This window comes from Hyperolius riggenbachi, chromosome 12, assembly GCF_040937935.1.
Source record: "Hyperolius riggenbachi isolate aHypRig1 chromosome 12, aHypRig1.pri, whole genome shotgun sequence".
Taxonomy (NCBI): Eukaryota; Metazoa; Chordata; class Amphibia; order Anura; family Hyperoliidae; genus Hyperolius; species Hyperolius riggenbachi.
The window spans coordinates 150,194,602-150,218,104 of NC_090657.1; the positions used below are offsets into that span (position 1 = coordinate 150,194,602).

Sequence of the window (23,503 nt, forward strand, 5' to 3'; positions counted from 1 at the left end):
ACATAATGTACATAAATTAATTATTTAAAAAATATTTTTTCCTTCTAAGCACATGGCTTGCCAAACCTTATTATCATTATAAATAAACCATGAATCATAATAATTAGCAACCCTTCTGCATATCATAATGGATAGGCCTGGATCCTAAAACTGGGTATGGGTATGTGGGACGGGGAAAAAAGGGGGGGGGGGAAGGGGGGGGGTCGAGGGAAGGGGGTTGAATAAACAGCATTGACCAGAGATACATGAAAAGCTATGATAAATATGACCAATTCCTACTATGGACAATGTCTATCTTATAGGTACTCACCACCCTCATCTAGTGTCAGAAACTGCTAGGAATTATAGTGGAAGCTGTGGAGAGAGATGGAAGCAACCGGTTTAATAAGGGATCCAAATATTCATGGGCTAAAAAACTCATGGGCTATAAAAAAACTCTAAATAATGGAAATATGCATACATCTTACATGTAAGTAGAAATTTCTAACCCTTCATTGAGACCATTTGTTGTCGTCCATCTACTACTTCTTTAACTCTGTGTTTAATAAATGGGCAGCAACCACACCTTTTTACATGACATTTATAATTGCCTGTGATAGCAGGAAACATAGTTTTGGGTGCTTCAAATGTTTTCTTAACGTTACTCGGTGCTATGATGTTTTTTATAGATCTGGCTTTTTTAAAAATTACACTCGGCTTTTCAGGAAGTATATCCCTCAACAATGGATCTTGTTGTAATATAGGCGAATTTTGGGTTATTATCTTTTTAATTTTTCTGGACTCTTCAGTGTAAGGGGTGATGAAAGAAAAATCAGATCTCATGGAGGCCTTTGTGGAATGAATTTTAGGTTTATATGGTGTAACACTGAATTCCTCCAGTGTGGCCTGGAGGGAATCTGCCCTATACCCTTTTTCCAAAAATTTCTTGGACAATATTTCACCTTGTTTGTAATAATCCTCATCTTGTAGTAGATGGACGACAACAAAAGGTCATAATCAAACAATTCATCACATGTGGCAGCGATCATGTGATATACCTTTTGTCCTGTGATTGCCCAAAATATTATGTGGGACGTACCCACGCGCCCACTTAGACAAAGATTTGGAGAACCTAAGAGATTTATATTAGATGGAAGTGAAAAACAGTGTCCCATGTCACTTTAAAGAATGCCACTCCAGTAGTGTTGATTCCCTATGTATTTTAGGCCTCGAAATGATTTCCAAGAGTCTCCATCGAGGTGTGAGAGATATAAGAGACTCTGTGAGAGAGAGACGTACTAGATTTTTAAAATGAATTCTTTGAGCCCAAATGGTCTCAATGAAGGGTTAGAAATTTCTACTTACATGTAAGATGTATGCATATTTCCATTATTTAGAGTTTTTTTATAGCCCATGAGATTTTTAGCCCATGAATATTTGTATCCCTTATTAAACCGGTTGCTTCCATCTCTCTCCACAGCTTCCACTATAATTCCTAGCAGTTTCTGACACTGGATGAGGGTGGTGAGTACCTATAAGATAGACATTGTCCATAGTAGGAATTGGTCATATTTATCATAGCTTTTCATGTATCTCTGGTCAATGCTGTTTATTCAATCCAAAACGGTCGAGCAATGTGATCCTATGTCTGTATGTAGTTTTTTCCATCAGCCCAATGGTAGATCTGAGTGCATGTGGGTTCTCCTTTATATATATATATATATATATATATATATATATATATATATATATATATATATATGTATGTTATGAACCTCACTGACAGCAGAGCTGGTGACCACTCTGTGCAGCACATACAAGAGATGAGACAGCAGATATTGACAATAATGTTTATTGAGAAGTGCAATAAATATATACAGCAGTGAAATGCGGTCAGTATGAACAATACAACCACAGTGAATAACTCCACACGCACACACCATACAAGACTAACTAGAAGTGACAGGAATATATACACAATATACAGATCCAAGAACGCAGTACCAAATCGTAACCAAGAGCAAGTCGAGACAAAGCACAATATCAAAAACCAGGAGAGCAATGCAGTACAGAATCGGAATCCAAAGACAGGTAAGTAAACAGGCAAGAGGTCAGACCAGGGAAATCAGGAACAGGCAATGGGACCAGGAGTTCAGGCAGCTAGCAGCAAGCAGAGGCCTAATCCTAACTGAAGCTCTGGCAAAGTCTGTAGCAGGGTGGAGTCTTCAAATAGGCTCTCTGCAGCTGACTGCATAATTGCAGAGGAAAGTCCCGCTGCGGACATCTGGTGGTAAGTAATAGAATTACACGGTGCTCCAACTCCAAAGTGCCATCTACAGGTAAACCAGAGAGTAACAGTCTTCTGTAACTGAATGCAGAGAGCTACCTGCTGGTGAGCAAAAGTCCAACAGTACTTAATGTAAGCTATGCCACCAGCAGGTAAGACAGGGATGAGCAGGTCTCCTAACATTACCCCCCCCCCTTAAGGAGCGGCCTCAGGACGCTCCACACTGCAGTCAACTCTCCATGAATTAAACCATCCAGGAGTTCCAACAGGGACAATTTAACACCAGGGTAACTCAAGTTCAAACATGAAATCCCACCTCCAGGGTCCTCTGAGCCATCCTGCAGTTCGCACCTAACAGCAGCCAAACAGGAAACCAGGACACCAGAAATAGTGGTTGCATAGAGGAGCAAATGACCATAAACTTTAACAAGGAGCGTAGTCCCTTGACCTGAACGACAGTGAACTGCATACTCAACCTTTTGAGTGCAAAAAGCATCAGCAACCCCATAGGAGTCTTTACCGATGCCTAAGGGCAAAGTAACTCTTCCCAGAAGAGAGAGAAACCTGAAACAGGTTCCCCTCACCCTCAGGGGGTCACAAACTCTGAGGTTAACATGGCAGCACAAGTTACAGGTCTCTGGGGCATTTCTTAAGACATTAGCTCTCAGGCAAACCAAGAGGATCTGGGTCAGAACTGAGAATTCACCTGGCATAGCTGATAGAGCAGGTAGCAGGAATGGCCTTTCTCCCATAAAGGGAACAGAAACCCCAGAGGACATGAACTCCAGAAGAACCAGAGAGACCCCAGGTACCTTAGTCACAGAAGACTCCATGTGGTGGGAAGGCAGATGCTGAGCCTGAATTGGAGAGTCGGGAAATCTCAGGAGCTTGACAGGAGTCTGTGGAGGCCCGGCAGAGGCAACAAGAGTCTGTGGAGGCCCGGCAGAGGCAACAAGAGTCTGTGGAGGCCCGGCAGAGGCAACAAGAGTCTGTGGAGGCCCGGCAGAGGCAACAAGAGTCTGTGGAGGCCCGGCAGAGGCAACAAGAGTCTGTGGAGGCCCGGCAGAGGCAACAAGAGTCTGTGGAGGCCCGGCAGAGGCAACAAGAGTCTGTGGAGGCCCGGCAGAGGCAACAAGAGTCTGTGGAGGCCCGGCAGAGGCAACAAGAGTCTGTGGAGGCCCGGCAAAGATGGCAGATAAAAAAGTCTTGGAAGACTGTAGAGGTAGGGCAGCTGAAGCCTGTGGAAGCTGAGCAGGAATGGCAGATGAAGGCTGTACAGGTATTACAAATGATGAAGACTGTGGAGGCTGTAGAGGTAAGGCAGATGATAAAGTCTTTGGAGGCTGTGGAGATATGGCAGATGAAAAAGTCTTTGGAGGCTGTGGAGATATGGTCGATGACAAAGTCTTTGGAGGCTGTACGAGTATGGCAGATGATGAAGGCTGTGGAGGCTGTACAGGCATGGCAGATGATGAAGGCTGTGGAGGCTGTACAGGCATGGCAGATGATGAAGGCTGTGGAGGCTGTACAGGCATGGCAGATGATGAAAGCTGAGGAGGCTGTACAGGCATGGCAGATGATGAAGGCTGAGGAGGCTGTACAGGCATGGCAGATGATGAAGGCTGAGGAGGCTGTACAGGCATGGCAGATGATGAAGGCTGTGGAGGCTGTACAGGCATGGCAGATGATGAAGGCTGTGGAGGCTGTACAGGCATGGCAGATGATGAAGGCTGTGGAGGCTGTACAGGCATGGCAGATGATGAAGGCTGTGGAGACGGTACATGTATGACAAATGACAAAGTCTTTGGAGGCTGAAGAGATATGGCAGATAAAGTCTTTGGAGGCTGCAAGGCTGCAAACTGTATTGGAGGCTGGAAAACTGCATACTGTGTAAATGATTGAAAATCTGAATGTTCTGCAGATGGCTGGAGGCCTGCAGGTGGCGAACATGGTTGTAAGTCTGCAGGTTCTGACACTGGCCGGGAGTCTGCAGGTTCTGACACTGGCCGGGAGTCTGCAGGTTCTGACACTGGCCGGGAGTCTGCAGGTTCTGACACTGGCCGGGAGTCTGCAGGTTCTGACACTGGCCGGGAGTCTGCAGGTTCTGACACTGGCCGGGAGTCTGCAGGTTCTGACACTGGCCGGGAGTCTGCAGGTTCTGACACTGGCCGGGAGTCTGCAGGTTCTGACACTGGCCGGGAGTCTGCAGGTTCTGACACTGGCCGGGAGTCTGCAGGTTCTGACACTGGCTGGGAGTCTGCAGGTTCTGCAAGAAGCCAAGAGTTCATATGCTTTGCAAAAATATTACGGTCTGCAGGCATAGCGTGATCATTGCAGTCCATAAGCTTTGCAGGATGATTAAAGTTCATAAGATTTGCAAAAGTATCAGTGTCCAGGCTTTGCAGGAAAATGACAGTCCATAAAAACTTTACAAAATTATTACAATTTACAGGCATTGCAGGAGGATTGTACTCTGTAGGTATTGCAGGGATATTACAGTCCATAAACTTTGCAGGAAGATTGCAATGTGTCGGTTTTGCAGCAGGAGGATTGCAATGTGTCGGTTTTGCAGCAGGAGGATTGCAATGTGTCGGTTTTGCAGCAGGAGGATTGCAATGTGTCGGTTTTGCAGGAGGAGGATTGCAATGTGTCGGTTTTGCAGGAGGAGGATTGCAATGTGTCGGTTTTGCAGGAGGAGGATTGCAATGTGTCGGTTTTGCAGGAGGAGGATTGCAATGTGTCGGTTTTGCAGGAGGAGGATTGCAATGTGTCGGTTTTGCAGGAGGAGGATTGCAATGTGTCGGTTTTGCAGGAGGAGGATTGCAATCTGTCGGTTTTGCAGGAGGAGGATTGCAATCTGTCGGTTTTGCAGCAGGAGGATTGCAATCTGTCGGTTTTGCAGCAGGAGGATTGCAATCTGTCGGTTTTGCAGCAGGAGGATTGCAATCTGTCGGTTTTGCAGCAGGAGGATTGCAATCTGTCGGTTTTGCAGCAGGAGGATTGCAATCTGTCGGTTTTGCAGCAGGAGGATTGCAATCTGTAGGTTTTGCAGCAGGAGGATTGCAGGCTGCAGGCTGTGCAGGAGAATTGCAGGCTGCAGGCTGTGCAGGACGGATGGAGGCAGTGGGATAGAATTTACGTTTGGATTTGGATTTATTGGTAGTTTTGGAAGGTGGTGCAGCAGAATGTCTCTTATTAGATGCAATAGCTCTACATGATTTACTAACTGGTAAGCACTCTGCTGCTGAATGCCATGAGCACTGAGTCATAGGAGCAGGAGAAGGTAGAGAGGTAAGAGAAGGTGAGTGGAAACAGGTAGAAGCAATTTTATGCCAGGTAGCAATTAAATCAGAGACATCCCTTTTCAGACACACTCCCTGGTTAACCAGAGACAAGGCTGAATCCACACACTCCAGAACTAGCTCTCTAGTTTGTTTGGCATAATGATCCCAAAAATATTCATAATCATCTATAAGCAAACAATTCAAACATTCAATTTGATCAGCTTGGAAGGGTGGTGCATAATCATCCCTGACTGGTAGATTTGCTAGATATAACTCACTCAGGATGTTTAACAGAGGCTGGACTTCCTTCATAAATAACTTTTTACGCTGCAGAAGGTCATGTACTGAGCTAATGAGTTCTGACAAACATTCACTTGAGAAATTGGATAGGTAACCTCGACAGTATACCTCATCCTTTTCAGCTAAAGACATAAAGTTATGTAGCTCAAAAACATCCATCCTTCTGAACTTTCTGAGAATCCACTAAATCCAGCAAACAAATGCTCAATCTGAAGTATGGCTGCAGTGGTCAGTATGGCCAGAGCTTACTGTTATGAACCTCACTGACAGCAGAGCTGGTGACCACTCTGTGCAGCACATACAAGAGATGAGACAGCAGATATTGACAATAATGTTTATTGAGAAGTGCAATAAATATATACAGCAGTGAAATGCGGTCAGTATGAACAATACAACCACAGTGAATAACTCCACACGCACACACCATACAAGACTAACTAGAAGTGACAGGAATATATACACAATATACAGATCCAAGAACGCAGTACCAAATCGTAACCAAGAGCAAGTCGAGACAAAGCACAATATCAAAAACCAGGAGAGCAATGCAGTACAGAATCGGAATCCAAAGACAGGTAAGTAAACAGGCAAGAGGTCAGACCAGGGAAATCAGGAACAGGCAATGGGACCAGGAGTTCAGGCAGCTAGCAGCAAGCAGAGGCCTAATCCTAACTGAAGCTCTGGCAAAGTCTGTAGCAGGGTGGAGTCTTCAAATAGGCTCTCTGCAGCTGACTGCATAATTGCAGAGGAAAGTCCCGCTGCGGACATCTGGTGGTAAGTAATAGAATTACACGGTGCTCCAACTCCAAAGTGCCATCTACAGGTAAACCAGAGAGTAACAGTCTTCTGTAACTGAATGCAGAGAGCTACCTGCTGGTGAGCAAAAGTCCAACAGTACTTAATGTAAGCTATGCCACCAGCAGGTAAGACAGGGAATAGCAGGTCTCCTAACATTATATATATATATATATATATATATATATATATATATATATATATATATATATATATATATATATATATATATATATATATATATATATATATATATATATACTACTTTTTATTGTTTATTGTGTAATTACAATTGTGGATCTTAGGTCCTTTGCTTTATTTTCCTTCTCCCTACCCCCTTCCCTCGACCCCCCCCCCCCCCTTTTTTTCCTGTCCCACATACCCATACCCAGTTTTAGGATCCAGGCCTATCCATTATGATATGCAGAAGGGTTGCTAATTATTATGATTCATGGTTTATTTATAATGATAATAAGGTTTGGCAAGCCATGTGCTTAGAAGGAAAAAATATTTTTTAAATAATTAATTTATGTACATTATGTGCTTTTTATTTTCAATAGATTGTTATATACTCTCATCATTGTTATTTTAAACTATTGTTGTAATTTGCATTACTGTAATAATTTTAAAGTATTGTAGGGGTACGCGCTGTGAGCCAGCTTGAATATTCCAGCAGTGTATCCCCGAGCGGCTTAGCAAGCTGATTAGCTTGCGCACCGTGTGTGTGAACAATAAAGTTTGTTTTATCCTCCCCACTTGTTGCCATGACTACGGCATCTATGCGGATATAAATCCGCCTCCCTGTGCGCGTGACGTCATCTGATGAAGGCGCAGAGCGCCGAAACGCGTCATGACGTCACACGCACCACGACACTAGGCCCCGCCCACCGCCTCGCAAGACGAGCTTCCTGGTCCACCGGACACGCTGCTGCTGGCCACAGCGCGTGCAGCCTTGCCGCCGAGGGGTGTAGCGGGTAGCCCACCCGCTGATAAGCGTTTTTATTCTTCCATTCTGTAAGTAATTACTTTTAAGCGCAATAAAAGTCTCATCTTTGGTAACGCACTTAGAGCGCTCCTTTTTTTAGATTTGGAGCAGCATAAACTGTGATTGCCTGGTGTGGACTAGAGACTCATTGGATTTGATTGGTCAAGGCTTCCTGGAGTTGATAGCACAAGGACTACTTTTTTGCAGCACAGGAGCAGCTGAGAGGCAGTGAATCCACTACCTTCAGCCTCCGATGTAAAAGAGGCCTAAAGCTGACTACAGGTAATCCTTGGCTTACAAATGGCCGAGATATGATGAAAGGCGGCACAGAAGGATAGGAGAAGGCTCAGGGGGCAGTATGGAACATTGGAGGGAGTGGGGGGGGGGGGGGGTTAGTTTTAGGGGTAGGTAGAGGTTGGGTTAGTTTGAGAAGAGGGCTGGGTAAAGATTACAGATACTACTACTTATCTGTCCTCATTTCATTCCACTCCTTGGAGTGTACACAAGAGGTGAAGGTATTAGGGCTCGTTCAGACTATACGCGCTGCCGTGCGCATTTTGGCAGCGTGTATAGTATATGACATGCAAGAACGGTAGAAGGGCATAGATGGCCCTTCTACCGTTCCCATCGCTATTGCGTGCTACATGCATTTTTGGGAAGCGCAGATCCGAATCATTGTAATGAATGGGATCTGTAGTGCAGATGGCGTGTGATCAGATGCGTTATGTTCCAATCGCACAGCCATCTGTGCTAAATGATGTGAACGAGGCCTTAACAAAGGACTTTCAACCCACAATTCCATAGACTGGACAAAGTTACTTACCTGTGTAAAACCCAGGTAAGTAAAATTACCAATATTCTATTATCTGTATTAGCCAGTGCCCAACAGTAGAATGTCAGTCATTTTACTAATCAGAATCAGCCGTATGACTAGTGGCAGCATTACAGGTTTTTTTTTGTTGTTTTTTTAAGTATACTCCATTTACGTTAAGAGTACATCTACAGTCCTTATTTTGTTTGTTAACCAAGGCCATGCCTGTATACACTATACAGCTCTTTTGATTAGTCAATTTGTCTGCTAACAAAAAATAAAAAAAATATTGGATTGGATAAAAACTAGAGCCACGGGAAACTGGTGTAATTTGCCTTCTTACAACAATCAAGTTTTACAACAAACAAGTTTTAAGAAGGCAAATTATACTCGGTGCTCCTAGTGGTTCTGGGTCAGCTTGAGCTATCTGGGTATTCTGTACAGGGCTGTGGAGTCAGTACAAAAATCCTATGACTCCAGAGTTTAGGATTCCACCGACTCCCTCTGACTCCAACTCCTCTAATTTGCATATTACAAGTGCTAAGCGTTGTCAGCGATGAGATGCCTTTTATGTTACATACTTTCAAAGGACAGCTGAAGTGAGTTGAATATGGAGGCTGCCATATTTATTCTCTTTTAAGCAATGCCTGACTATCCTGCTGGTCATCTGCCTCTAATACTTTTAGCCATAGACTCTGAACAAGCATGCAGCAGATCACGTGTTTCAGACATTTTCAGATCTGACATTAGCTGAATTCTTGTTTCTGGTGTGATTCAGACACTGTTGCAGCCAAATAGATCAGCAGGGCTGCCAGGCAACTGGTGTTGTTTAAAGCGGATCCGAGGTAAAAAACTAACTATAACAAGTAACTTGTTATAGTTAGTTTTAGATCGTTTAGATAGTTTAGATAGTTTACACAGGAAATCTAGCTGCAAACAGCTTTAATAGAAAATGATTATTTCTTCCTGTGATGCAATGACAGCAGCCATGTTGTTGTTTGTAAACATTACACATAGGCAGGCTTATCTGTATCTTGAGCACTCAGCCTGTGGAAAAAAAAACAAATCCCCCCCTCTGTCTCTGAAATCAATGGCTAGTAACACCTCCTCCTGCCCAGACTGAGCTCCCATGGGTCCTTGCTACTGCTAAGGCTCTCTGAAAACCTGTGGGCGTGGTTTATTTAGTTTATAGGGAATTAGAGTACTAAAACAAAAGTATTTGGCTTGAGGAATGCCCTATAAACAATAGGAAAGGAACACAATTATGCAATGAGTAAAAGTTCACCTCTGATCCACTTTAACCTCTTGAGGACCGTGGTGGTAAGTCCCACCGTGATGATTTTTTTAAAATGGGCCACTGCAGCTTTAAGGCCAAGCACAACACAGCACACAAGTGATTTCTCTTCAACCTATGAGAGCCGATCGCTCTCTAGTGTGCCAGGACAGCCGTGCCGTGCAGATCGCAGCGCTGTACAATGTAATTAGCTGTCTAACAGTGCTGAAGGTGGGGCTCCGCTCTGCCCACCAACAGGAGGTGCGCGTGCAGCAATCTCCTGCACTGCGAGCCCCAAGGACCTTGTGCCGATCGGCGTTAGGCCGTCCTGGGGCAGCGGCCACGCCCACCGGCATGACTCGGTCGGCAAGCAGTTAAAAAGAAATTAATATGGCAGCCTCCATATTCTTTTCACCTTTTTAAAGCTATATTAAGATAGCATCTGCTTTTGGGAACAGAAAGCTCCAGGCCAGGAAGCTGACACTTTACCCTGTCAGCCATCTTGGCCTGTCATTGTCAACGTGAATGTCCCAGTATGTTGTCTGTATAATAAGATTCACCGGAGCCCCATATCTGCTGAGTTTCAGCGTGTAGCCCTGCTATTTTGCAGAAAAAGGCCTCTACCTTTTCTATAGCTGATATAGAAATGGCCAGGACCATTTTCTGCAAGGGGGCAGATCCATGCATCAGAACCCAGCTGATACGGGGTTCCAGCGAATCTTAACTACTAGCCGACAGCTCCACGCCAATTGGCCAATCTACAGCAGCACTGTACGGGGGACAGCCGTGTGACACAGCTGTCCCCCTGGGACACAGGAGAGCGACCGGCTCTCATAGGCTGAAGGGAGGGAGTTAAAAAAAAAGAAAAGAAAATGTATTAAAATTTTTTATAAATATTTATAAAAAATAAACATCCTGGCAGGGATCACACCCCACCAACAGAAAGCTCTGTTGGTGGGGAGAAAAGGGGGAGGGGGTAAATGACTTGTGTGCTGAGTTGTGCGGCCCTGCAGCAAGGCCTTAAAGCTGCAGTTGCCTATTTGTTGAAAAATTGCCTGGTCTTTAGGGGGGTTTAACACTGTGGTCCTCAAGTGGTTAACAGACTAAGGCCTGGTGCACACCAGAGGAGTTTTTCTGAGCGTTTTGAGTTTTTAAATCTGCTGCTAATGTTATCCTATGTGTCTGTGCACACTGGAGCAATGAGGTTTTGTAAATAACCCCATAGCATTACATTGGGAAGAGCTTTTAGAGGTTTCAAAAGCTCTTCCCAATGTAATGCTATGGGGTTTTTTTACAAAACCTCATTGCTCCAGTGTGCACAGACACATAGGATAACATTAGCAGCAGATTTAAAAACTCAAAACGCTCAGAAAAACTCCTCTGGTGTGCACCAGGCCTATGTGTTGGAACACTAACTTTTAAGCATTAGTGTACTTCTGTGTTTTCTTTAGTACACCAGAGATGCATTTTAACTGAACATAGAATATTGGTGTAGAGTAGCTGTTAAATAAAAATAACTAGTCCTTGGTAATTATGTGTAATTATGTGTAATTGCCGTATATATGTAAAATGTACAACTGTCATTACGTACTTGTCCAAGCCATGTGTACCACAAGCAATTCCGAGTACGGCACCACCGTACTTGGCGAATAAATCCATCTTGTATCTTGTATCTTGTAAGAATACTTGTAGAGGGTAGAGACTGGAACAAAGAACATCAATGGGCCCTAGGCAATCTGTCAGCAAGCAGTCTGCCTTGAAACATGGCCCCAGGGGAGCACTATTGAACCTGGGGGGGAGGGGGGGGGGGGGGAGACCTAGAAGGGCCTATCATTTGGCCCTAGGGCTGGGGGAGTGGATGGGACAATACTATATGGTAGTAGCACAGATTTTTTTTTAATAGATTTCAGGATGAAATCTATAAAAAATGTATTTGTTGTATTCCATTACCAAGCACTGGTGCCTCTTCTCCGTGACCCGGCAGCACATACATACTCGGGTATCATGGCACAGAGAACAGGCGTCAGCAGGGATAGAGATGGAAGGACACAGAAGAGGACGTGCCGACAGCTTATTGTGCACTGCTGCAAGAAAATCGATTAGTGTATGTGAACCTTAACTGTCCCTCAGAGAGGCTCACAATCTAATACCTGCCATAGTCATATGTCCATCCTAGTCCAAGGAGGAAATGCCTCAAACGCAAACATTCAAACTCCATGCAGATAGTGTCCTGACCCAGAAAACTATTTTTGGTCACAGAACTATGTGGAATGCTGTGAAGTACAGTACTTATAGGTGTATACAATGTTTTTCCATGAAGTCTGCAGGGGGATCCATCTACCCCAGACAATACAGGGCACTCCATTGGATAGATGCATAGTACATACCAACTTATTGCAGCGTTTGCATGCAGGCTTACAGACAAAAGGCAGAATGTTGGGGCACTTGACAAGGGATGGTCAGCCCAAGACGGTGGGCCTTTTGTCTGTTAGGGCCGGTTTCCACTTGCGAGATGCACGCAGACACCACAGAGATGCGAATATGCATAGGGATTTGAATGCGTGAAATGAAAAACTGCTGCATACGGCCCAGAATTGTACTAGCATGCAATTTGGAGAGCATGCTATTGCTGGAATAGGCAGAATTTCCAATTTCCACATGTAACTTGGATGCAGGTACAAGTTATGTATACGCTCCAGTGGAAACATGCCCTAAAGCCTGTTTGCTAAGGTTGCAACAAGCTTGCAGATGTTGCAATAAAGCAATACGGTATGCATTTATCAAATGGAGGTTATCTTGTCTTGTACGAAGACCAGATAAATCTAAAAAAATTAGATTAAAATCATTTATATATAGTAGTATGAAATTCAAATAGCCGCGGGCATCGTCACTAAATACCATTCTTACACAGTGTTTTATGACATATGCCTTTGTGTAAAGCGCTGAGTCAGCTATGGATGGGATGTGACGTCACCCTCCAATTCCTGTTCCCTTTGCCGCAGATTACCATTCAGCCCTCAGATCCTAAGGAAACTGAAGGCATTCAGCACTGCAGGCGAAGTAACCTTTTGGATTGGTTTGTGAGTCCACACACAATACCATTCCAATTTTATGATGCAATCTGTGATCTCGTGTAGAAATCAGGTAAGCTGCCCCAATTGGCATTAGCGTGTAAATACCAGGGCTGTGAAGTCGGTACAAAAATACTCCGACTCCTCAGTTTATGAAACCACGACTCCGACTCCGGGTACCCAAAATGGCCCCGACTCCTTACTCTAATACAGGGGTCTCAAACTCGCAGCCCGCGGGCCATTTGCGGCCCTCGATACAATATTTTGTGGCCCTCGCCGGCAAAAGCTTCCTTATAGTTCGCTTCAGTGCTCCCAAGTAATCCGCCACATCCTTGCCGCTAAACGAGGGCTGCAGAGCCCCCAAATCGCCCGGGGGGTAATCCGCCGGCATTTCCTGGAAGGGGCAAAGCTTTCAGCTCTGCCCCTCCTTACATCAATTGCCGCATGGATCGCCGCCTCTCCCCGCCCCTCTCTGTGAAGGAAGAGTGAGCGGGGCGGGCAGAGGCGTGAAATCCCTTATCTCAGCCTCATCCTGACTTTGCCTCCTGCGGCCCCCCAGGTAAATTGAGTTTGAGACCCCTGCTCTAATACTTAACAGGGCTGTGGACTTTGTACAAAAATCATCCGACTCCGGGTGCCCAAAATTGCCCCAACTCCGACTCCACAGCCCTGGTAAATACGCAATTCTACCCCAGCTAGTCCTGGGGTAGAAAAAAGTTATTTCAACAACCTCTCTAGATATAACAATATATATCGATAAAACATTTATGGTAACGTTCAGTCCCAAAGGCAGAATTCTTTGCAGAGGATATTTAGAACAAGCACTTATAAAATAAACAATTAAAAATTTGTTTGTCTAATAAAATAAATGCATAAAAGATGACATAAAAATGACAATGTATGTAGCATTGAACAGATTGATATAGTAAAATAGGAATAAAGTTGAAATGGTTAATGAAATGGCCGTGTCCTTTGGTAATTGTAAGTCGAAAAAGGAAGTTCTGTAATTAATAGTCCACAGTAATGCCCAGGTCCAAATGGGCTAACTAAAGGATCCGTGATAAAATGGATCAGCATTGAAGGTTTCTCTCTCTCTCTCTTTCTCTTTCTCTTTCTCTCTCTTTCTCTTTCTCTTTCTCTTTTTCTCTCTCTTTCTCTTTTTCTCTCTCTTTCTCTTTCTCTTTTTCTCTCTCTTTCTCTTTTTCTCTCTTCTCTCTCTCTCCAGACTCTGACAGCTGATACAGTTCTGCCTCTCTCAGGGGGAGGAAGAGATGTGAAACATTTGTAAATATATCTTGGTGGCAATAGATCGGGCAGTCGTTGCAAATAATTATGGATTCATCAGGTTCTTTGGGGTTTGTAGGTATCAAATACTGATTGGTTATCAGCTTTTATAACAAAGGATCCCTACTCTGTGGCAAAAGGGGCTATCGCTAAGTTTGTCGGTTTGGGACGTTCGTATTTTAAAGGGACCGTTCGAGCAATGTAAAAATAAAATTCCACTTACCTGGGGCTTCTTCCAGCCATCTGCATCCGTCCTGTGCCCTCGCCGCAGCTCCTGGTCCCCTCCGGTGGAGAAGCCAACCTCATCAGGTCAGCTTCCCCTGGGCTCCAGCGTGGGGCTCCCTGGTCGTGCTGACGTCATCCGGACTGAACAGCGCAGGCGCAGAACTAGTGCAGTGAGGGCACAGGATGGCTGACAGGGGCTGGAAAAAGCCCCAGGTAAGTGGATTTTTTTTTTATTTTCAATGTTCTTGGGTGAGTCCCTTAACCAGTGACATTCCCACGCATTTTCCTGCCACTAACATAACTGAAAATATGAAATGATAGAAAACCTAAATTATTTATTTCTTAGGTGAATTAGAGGACATTTGATTCCATTTTTTCCTCAACAGGATATGGGGGAACGTTGCTATGACAGTTTTCTGACTCCAATTGTTTGTCTGAGGGCTCGTTTCCACTGTCACGGTGCTGAATGGCCTGGATTCCACCGCTGATGAAATCGCATGCGGATGCGATTCCCCATGCGTTTTTTGCCGCGAATTCGCATAGGTGAGGGTATATGCGATTTTAACCATGTCACTGCCTGTGTGAATTTACATCGGTACCTATGCGAATTCGTGGCAAAAACCGCATGGGAAAAGCGCATGCGATTTCCCTATTAAATACATTGCATGCGATTCGCATGCATTCCACTCTCAGGTGAATTCATTGGCTCTTTTGTGCGTTTTTTCACCGCTCAAAAAAACTCACATCACCAACGCAACAGTGGAAACAGGCCCATCCACTTGCATACCATGTGCGAATCCACATGCGTTGGACACATGCGGATTCGCGATAGTGGAAATGAGCCCTAAGTGTGCATGTAGGAATGCACTGGGTCTGCCGGAGAGTATTTTTATTGCTATTTTACACTCTCTACAGTGGAAGAAAAGTTGCAAATACCTTCTTTTTTTAGACAGAAAACTTTTGTTTTGCATAGCATTTTTAAAGGGCTTTTTGGTCCTTTGTAACCCCTTATACACTCCTAGGAGTTCTGTTTCAGCATGAGCTTACTGGATAATCTGTAACTACAGCGGAAAAATAAACGTTTATTGACCGAGGCTGCCCCTCTTACAGCCATTCCCTATTGAAAGGCCTGAAATGCCATGTCTGACAGAAACACACAAACTTTAACATAAGGGAGATTCCGACACATGCCTTTGTATGCGTATGTTCGGGCGAATGGCAAATCCATCACAGATGGGTACAATCCAATGCCACTGTCCCATGTCCTCTTCACCTCTTGTGTATGCTCTAAGACGTGGCATGAAATGAGAACAGATCAGTGGCATTATCGGTAATCATTTTGATCTAATAAAAAGTGGTCCAAAGAATGCAAGGATCCTGGTACTCACATTAAGGGTCCTAAAACCAATTAGGACCCAACGGCATAAAATCACCTTTCACAAGGTGGAAGGTGATTACTGATACTGCCACTGATCTGTCTTCATTTCATTCCACTCTTTGGAGGTAACATCCATAACCCTCTCAGATTAGGTTCCCTTTAACAAAGGACTTTGTTTCTACCCACATTCTTGGATGTGGTAATTCCATAGACTGCTCAGACTGTATCAATATTTTCACTTTTTATCCTTATTATTTTACTATATCAATCTGTTCATTTTGATTTTTTTTCTGTACTTATTTTTATGCATTTATTTTAAAATTAAACAATTAAAAATGGTTATTGTACAAGTGCTTGTACTGAATGGTCTCTGCAAAGAATCCTACCTTTTTCTGAGAAAATGTTACCATAATATATATTGTTATCTCGAGAGGATGTTGAAATAACCTTTTTACCTACAGGACTAGATGGGTTTAGATTTGCGAATTCGCACACTAATGCGAATTGGTAGCAGCTTACCGGATCTCTATACAAGATCATTGATTATATCGATTGTACATACAATTGATGTTGCATTGTGTGTGGATTTGCCAACCATTCCAAAAGGCTTCTTGGCCTGCAGTGCTGAATGCCTTCAGATTTCCTTCCAGGTCTGAGGGCTGAATGGTAATCTGCGGCAAAGGGAACAGGAATTGGAGGGTGACATTACAGTGTCCATTAATGGTACAAAGTTTTTTTCATCAGATGTAATCTTTTTACGCAATTTTTACAATCTAATTGTACAGAAAACTGCGCAGTGTGGGGAAAATCAATGTAAAACTATTTTATGGTTCACTGGAACAGAAAAATCGAATTGATCTGAATGTTGGATTTTGCAAAGAGAGAAAATGCCCTAATCAACCCATTTATGGGATTTATCGAGAATTCCCAATGAGGCCTCGTTCACATTAACAAATGCAGATGGCTGTGCGATCAGAACACAACACACACGATCTGCATTGCACGGTGCTGCTGATCCCATTTAGTACAGTGAATGGGATCAGCACTGTGCTTCCCTGAAAGTGCGTGCAGCAGTGCGATACCGCTGAGCGGCAGATGTGCTGTCTGTCGCTCGCCATACATGTTGCTGAAATACGCACGGTAGTGGGTATGTGAACGAGGCCTTACCTTTGCAAAAATTGTGTCGAAAGATCGCATCAGATGTGAAAGGTGCCCATTAAAATGGTACAATTTTCTCAACATCCTTATAAGTGAGGGTCACACTGTAGTCAGTTCCTGTCTGTGTCAGGCCTGAGTCAGCCACTTGAATACCTGATATTTAACTCTTTCAGGCAGATAAAGAAAAAATGGAACACAGCATAGTTATTTGTGTGTGTGTGTGTGTGTGTGTGTGTTAGGCACTGTAAAAACACGTCTATCTAATCATGACTCGTCACTACGGGTATCCTTTAAGTACCACAGTGATTGAAACCTACACCCTGTTTTGGTGGGCTCTTGGCTGGCCCGACGTAGATTTCAATCACCATCCGCAGTGCGCATTCACTGTATCAGTCGCTCCCCGGCGATCGCGCCGCTCAAACCCAACATTTCTCACTGCAACTCACAGGCTCTGCCTGTCTCTATGACGGCAGAACCATGTGTGCCGGTTCTGGCCGTGTCTATCAATGTAAGCTGCTCCCATTGGCTTACATTAACAGACACGGTCAGGATCCAATGAAAGCGGCTCCTGACCGGCTCACCTGACTCTGCCGTCATAGAGACTGCAGAGTCCATGTCCTTTAGGATCCCGGCGATGTCTGTTGCGGCAGGTATGCGCAGCGATTTTGTCTGGATTCCATCGTTCTTGTACCAGCGGTCTCTGGTCCTTAAGGGGGCAGAGACCGCTGGTACTAAAGTGGTTAACATGATGATAACTGACAATAATAAATTTTCTGTTTTGTTTTAAGATGGATATGAAGACAAACACAAGTTGGATCTTATGAAATATTTTGCCAAAACTCCAAATATCCTTCACTGCACTGGTAAATTCTGTGACTATGGGAAGGCTGCTGGCTCAGAGGAATATGCTCGCCAGGAGGTGAGTGGACCTGAAACTTATACTGTATAGTAGAATGCAGTAAATTATTTAGGATACCCACTTTTATGTTAATTCTGGTTTCAGCATCAAAAACACTCCCTATATGTATATATTTGTTTGTAACCCTGCCCTTCTAGTGGTGATGTTTAGCCTAGGCTGTTCATTATGTAGAATTTTCCTCCCAGAGTATTCTGGGAGACCAAGTGTCATTTCTGTTGGCTACTGAACACCCAGTAAACAAACATTCTGCAATGAAGCACCTGCCGGCAGTGAAGGTGTCTCCGCTTATGATAAATGTAAGTCGGGGTCTACATCCTCATGGATCCCTTCTCTGTGGCTCCACTCTGTACAGTGTAGCTGCTCTCATACACTGTGTAGACCAGGCATGGGCAAACTCGGCCCTCCAGCTGTTACGGAACTACAAGTCCCACAAAGCATTTGCCTTTATGAGTCATGACTGTGGCTGTCAGAATTCTGCAATGCATTGTGGGACTTGTAGTTCCGTAACAGCTGGAGGGCCGAGTTTGCCCATGCCTGGTGTAGACGCTAGTATAGTCCAGTAGCACAAATCCGCTCGTGCCCAGATGAAAAGGCCAAGGCATACTAATCCGCAGGCGTGGGTTGTGCTTTGCGTCTGCACAGTGCAGTCACGATCGTGTGTGGAAGGGAGTGTGGTTACCAGCAACATATTCAACAATATTGTCGCCTATGGCTGGTAAAGATCTAGGTTTTTTTGGCAGCCAAGGTACTCTTTGAAGGAAAAAAATAGAGAACATGTGTCAATACAGTATCTTCAGAGTTGTTTCCTGGGCATGGTGTGTTTTAGAAATGATGACTGAACTGAAATTTAATCGGGGGGAAGTAAAATATACTAAACTTGGTACATCCTTTGTGCAGGGGCATCTTATGGACCTTTTCCCACCAATTATGTCCCGTTGTATCTTTTGTGCCCTTCCTGTGTCCTTATCTGTCCCCATGTACTTTTCTTTCCCCCATCTGCATCCTCTGTGTGCTCATCTGTCCCCCCATGTCTTCTTTTTGTCCTCCCAAATGTCCCGAATGCCAGCACTCATATTTGTCCCCCATCTGTGGCCTCTGTCCCAGCATGTCCTCCTTTGTCCCCCCGGATGTCTGCTATGCCCGCAATCACATACCGACATGAAGTAGAATGCTGCCTGCGCTGTTCCCTCTCATGCAGGCTGAATAGGAAGCCCGCTGCTCCTTACGCTCATTTTAGCTGATGGTCATGTGGGTGGGAACGTGGCTCCTCAATCACAACACTCCCAATGACAAGCCGTGGTCCCACCCGCAAGACCATCGGCTCCAATTCCCGTATGGAGCAGCGGGCTTCCTATTCAGCCTGCATGAGAGGTACCAGCACAGGCAGCGTTCTACTCAGTAGGTATGTGGTGTGGGCAAAGCGGACTTCCGGGGGAACAAAGGAGGACACGCTGGGACAGAGGGCACAGATAGGGGAAACGGATGTAGTTACACAAGGGGAGTGTATTTTTCTGATGCTCGTCCCAGAACTTACGCTCTCAACTTGGCGCTGACCCAAATGATATAATTCAGACCATGTCTCAATTTTCCATGAACAACAATCTACATTTACTGAGAGCCTTGCACTTTCCAGCCCAATGTTTTACCTCTCGTGGAGTCTTTTGAGTGCCATATTATTTTTATTTTTGGGGAGGGGGGAGAGGTGCTTTCCCTGGTGAAGGGTCTATCTGCCCCCCTGCATTCTATTGCCGATTGATTTTACTTTGTGCATGTATACTGTAGCTGTCTGGATGAGTATTTTTTGGATGGAAAGAGTCAGTTTTATTAGCTAACAGCTACTGTACTGACAAATCCAAGTGGAAAATACTTTACAATGTTATTTCGAAAAGTTAATCAGTACTTTATTAAACAAGTTTTTGTGAGCCATAAATTCCTTTTACATAATCAAGGGAACTTGGAACTTAAAGAGAACCCAAGGTGGTATTTTTAAATCTTAATAGAACAGAGGCATGTCCTGTGCGCAATGACATACCTCAGTACTTCCTGAGTCGCGGGTTAGCTTCCAATAGATAAGTGCAGGTAAATAGCAGGCTAGTGACAAGCAGATGGTCTCAAGCCTGGTGGTATTTGACTGCAGAGCCAGGGGGGCCGGTGGCAGCACAATGATATAGAGGCATGTCATTGTTCACAGGACATGCCTCTGTGTCCTATTAAGATTTGAAAATGCCGCCTCGGGTTCTCTTTAAGGACGTGTTTGTTTTTTTCACAAACTAGGCAGCTAGGCAGTAATGATTAATTTAAGGACATCTCATGTACATACCTTAAGGTGGCCATACACTGGTCGATGTGCCATTAGATCGACCAGCTGACAGATCCCTATCTGATCGAATCTGATCAGATAGGGATCGTATGGCTGCCTTTACTGCAAACAGATTGTGAATCGATTTCAGCCTGAAACCGATCACAATCTGTTCAGCTGCTCCTGCCGCCTGTCCCCCCCCCCGTATACATTACCTGAGGCTGGCTCCCGGGCGTCTTCTCCGCACTGCACCGCACTGCTGTTCTTGCTCCATCCCGGCGCTTCCTGTGTTACTCCGTGACCAGGAAGTTCAAATAGAGCGCCCTCTATTTCAACTTCCTGGTCACCGGAGTGACACAGGAAGTATAAGCGTACACTGGGAGATGCGGAAATGCGGTGCAGCGAGGAGAAGAGGACCCCGGAGCCAGCTTCAGGTAATGTATACATGCTCGGATCGGGCCCGAATCGTACGCCGCAAGCGACGCGCTCCTACCGCCGGGCGATCGAGGGTAATTTCCCGCACGGCGCGATCGACGGTCCGATCCGATTTCGGGAGGGAATTGGATCGGCGGGTGCGTTTAGCGCAAGCGATTGGCAGCAGATCCGATCCCAGGATCGGATCTGCTGTCGAAACGGCCGTGAATATTTGTTTTAAATTAAACCTGTAAGTTGGGAGGGGGGCGGGGTTGTGGTCTTCTGGATTCTAATGAAGCTTTCCCCTACAGCCCAATCCAGCACTGGCACCCCTGAACAATGATATGCAAATATTTCTGAGTTTATACAAATTTATGTACATGTTTATGCAAATATATGCAGCTTGAAAATGGACCAATCAAGTCCCACCCAGGCTTAAATTAATTGGTCCATTTTCAAGCTGCATATATTTGCATAAAAAGTAACATAAATTTGCATAAACTTGGAAGTAATTATTGATCATACCTAGCAGGCAAAATATTTGATATTTGCCTGACTGGGCAAGTGCAGACTGCTCGCGCCTGTGCAGTAGAGCGGACCTGATTGGGTTTGGCTATTCCTGCCGGAGGCCAAGTGGAAGGGTGCTAGTGCTTTTTTGTCTGCTGTATAACCGCATACATTATTACAATAAATTCTGAAGATTATTCGTGCAAGGGTTGAGTCCGGAATCGATTGATTGTGTATGGACTGCTAGTGCATCTGCACACAGCGGCGACTAGCAAACTTTGGGGGAAGGCAGCGCTGAATTGCCTCTGCTGAGGACGACGGGGGTAGCCTTGATAGGATCCAGAGGCTTCCCTCTCCCAAGGTTAGTACCCCCAGGGGCACTTTTTTCCCCTTCAGGATCACTTTAAGTAGGTAATACTGTATGTACTCTGCTTTGTTTTCCAGAGGGCAGTTTGATTCCTTGAGGATTATCACAAAAATCACGGCAGTTTTCCAAAACCTAAAATGACAATTTTTTTTATCTTGGTAAAATTAAAGGGGAGACCAAGCCCCAGTGTGACCAACCTCTGAGGTGCTCAGTGTAGATAAAGTTAACTTTATAAAACTGTGGCTTTACTTGGGACTAACATTTACTCCTCTTTTTTTAGCCCTTGTAAACTTGTTGCTTAATACCGGGTTATAAAATTAATCCTGGAGGTAAGAGCAAGCTTGAGCTGAGAGTTTCTACTGTTTACATGACGACACATAGAACTTAGGGGGTTGTCAGCGCTGGATCCCCTCTTCTGTGGAGGATGGGAAAAGCCTCTTTAGGATCTAGAGCAGGCATGGGCAAACTTGGCCCTCCAGCTGTTAAGAAACTACAAATCCCACAATGCATTTGCCATTCTGAGTCATGACTGTGGCTGTCAGACTCCTGCAATGCATTGTGGGACTTGTAATTCCTCAACAGCTGGAGGGCCAAGTTTGCCCATGCCTGATCTAGAGCCTTCCATCTCCCCAAGGGCACTTTTTTTCCTTTACAGGTTTACTTTCAACTTGACTTGCTATATATATATATATATATATATATATATTTTTTTTTTTTAATAATTTAATTAGGCATCTCCATAGTGGTTTAGTGATGGCATTTTCACCTCTGCTGGAAAGTTAGTTTTAATGTTTAAGAAAATGTACCCATTGTCTTGGAGCATGACTAGAAAAATCTGAGATGAGACATTGGTTTTGTGGTACCAGTTATTATGCCTGTTTCAACAATCTATACTTTTGTAAAACCTACTTCACTAGAAAGCTATTGGTTTCATCATTTAATTAGAATTTAATATCTCCTTGATGAATTGCTAAGCACTTGTACCTTCCTCTTCAGGTTGTGAAGAAGAATTATTCGAAAGGATACACTCTGCACATTACAGCCCTGTTTGCCACGCCTAAGACTGTGGGGGCGCGGGTAGAACTTACAGAAGAGCAGCTTTCACTTTGGCCGCTAGATGCCGAGAAAGAAGTGATGCCCAAGGATAATTTCCCACGGGGAAGCCGTGCCCACATAACGCTAGGCACTGCAGCTGAAGTCCAGGATGTCCAAACTGGTATTGACCTTCTGGAGTTTATAAAGCTCCAGCAGTCCAGCAAGGAGGGGGAGGGTATGGGTGATCTGACTGGGTCGGTTGCTGGTAAGGTTTCTTACTTTGAGAATGGTATGTGGATGGTAAACCTGACCAGAAAGATTGAAGTGAAATCCATCTTTTCAGGGTACTATGGGAAACCAGGTGTAAACGTTCCTTTGCGTGGGAGCAAAAAGGGCCTTTTACATCAGTGCCACATTATGTAACCCGATCAAGCCAAACAGGTTTTTTTATTGGTTCAAAGTTGCACTTAAAGTTAAATAATTTAGTAATAAATAACTAGTATACTGTGCTGTCCCTATGTACAGTATATACCAAAGTAAGGATATTCTACAAATGCTGTTCAGCATTTAATAGTTTTACATGTAGACTGGCACTATTGGGCGGTCAAAGAGGCTTGAGTGAGCATTGTAAATTGTACTTTTCAGATTTGCTCTTTGAGATATTTGGCCAAGCACTTTGCTAGTCTTTATGTTGAAATGATTGTTTATTAGATTTAAGGCTATAGACTGCTATGTGATAATTGTATCAAATAGCGCTGTAATGTTCACAATAATAGTTCCACTTAAATTCCGGTAACAAGTCTCTGTGTATGCGCTTCTCTATAGGATATAGCAAGTACCTCCTGAAAACTTTTCTGTGTAAAGTAGCGCTTCACAATGATGTATATAGATGGAAGGTAGTTTGTCCCCTTAAGGACCACACTCACCCGTCCTAGGAGACCACTATTACATTGGTCAAAGAGCGTTCTGAGATTCCCTCCTATTCGAATATTCGAGATTCCCTCCTATTCGAATAGGAGGAAATCTCAGAACGCTCTTTGACCAATCTAATAGTGGTCTCCTAGGACGGGTGAGTGTGGTCCCTAAGGGGACAAACTACCTTCCATCTATATACATCATTGTGGAACGCTAC

The 23,503-nt window shown here is 44.3% G+C and overlaps 1 protein-coding gene across 1 annotated transcript in view; it reads left to right on the forward strand.

Annotated features, from left to right (window-relative positions):
- The window catches only part of CNP (2',3'-cyclic nucleotide 3' phosphodiesterase), a 46,119-nt gene extending 22,860 nt beyond the window's left edge, over positions 1 to 23,259 (forward strand). The window contains exons 3-4 of the mRNA XM_068264474.1: positions 17,619 to 17,749; positions 22,333 to 23,259. Coding sequence (XP_068120575.1) covers positions 17,619 to 17,749; positions 22,333 to 22,794 — 593 coding nt within the window. The 3' untranslated portion in view covers positions 22,795 to 23,259. The remainder of the gene's footprint in view (positions 1 to 17,618; positions 17,750 to 22,332) is intronic.
- Positions 23,260 to 23,503: the final 244 nt, after the last annotated feature.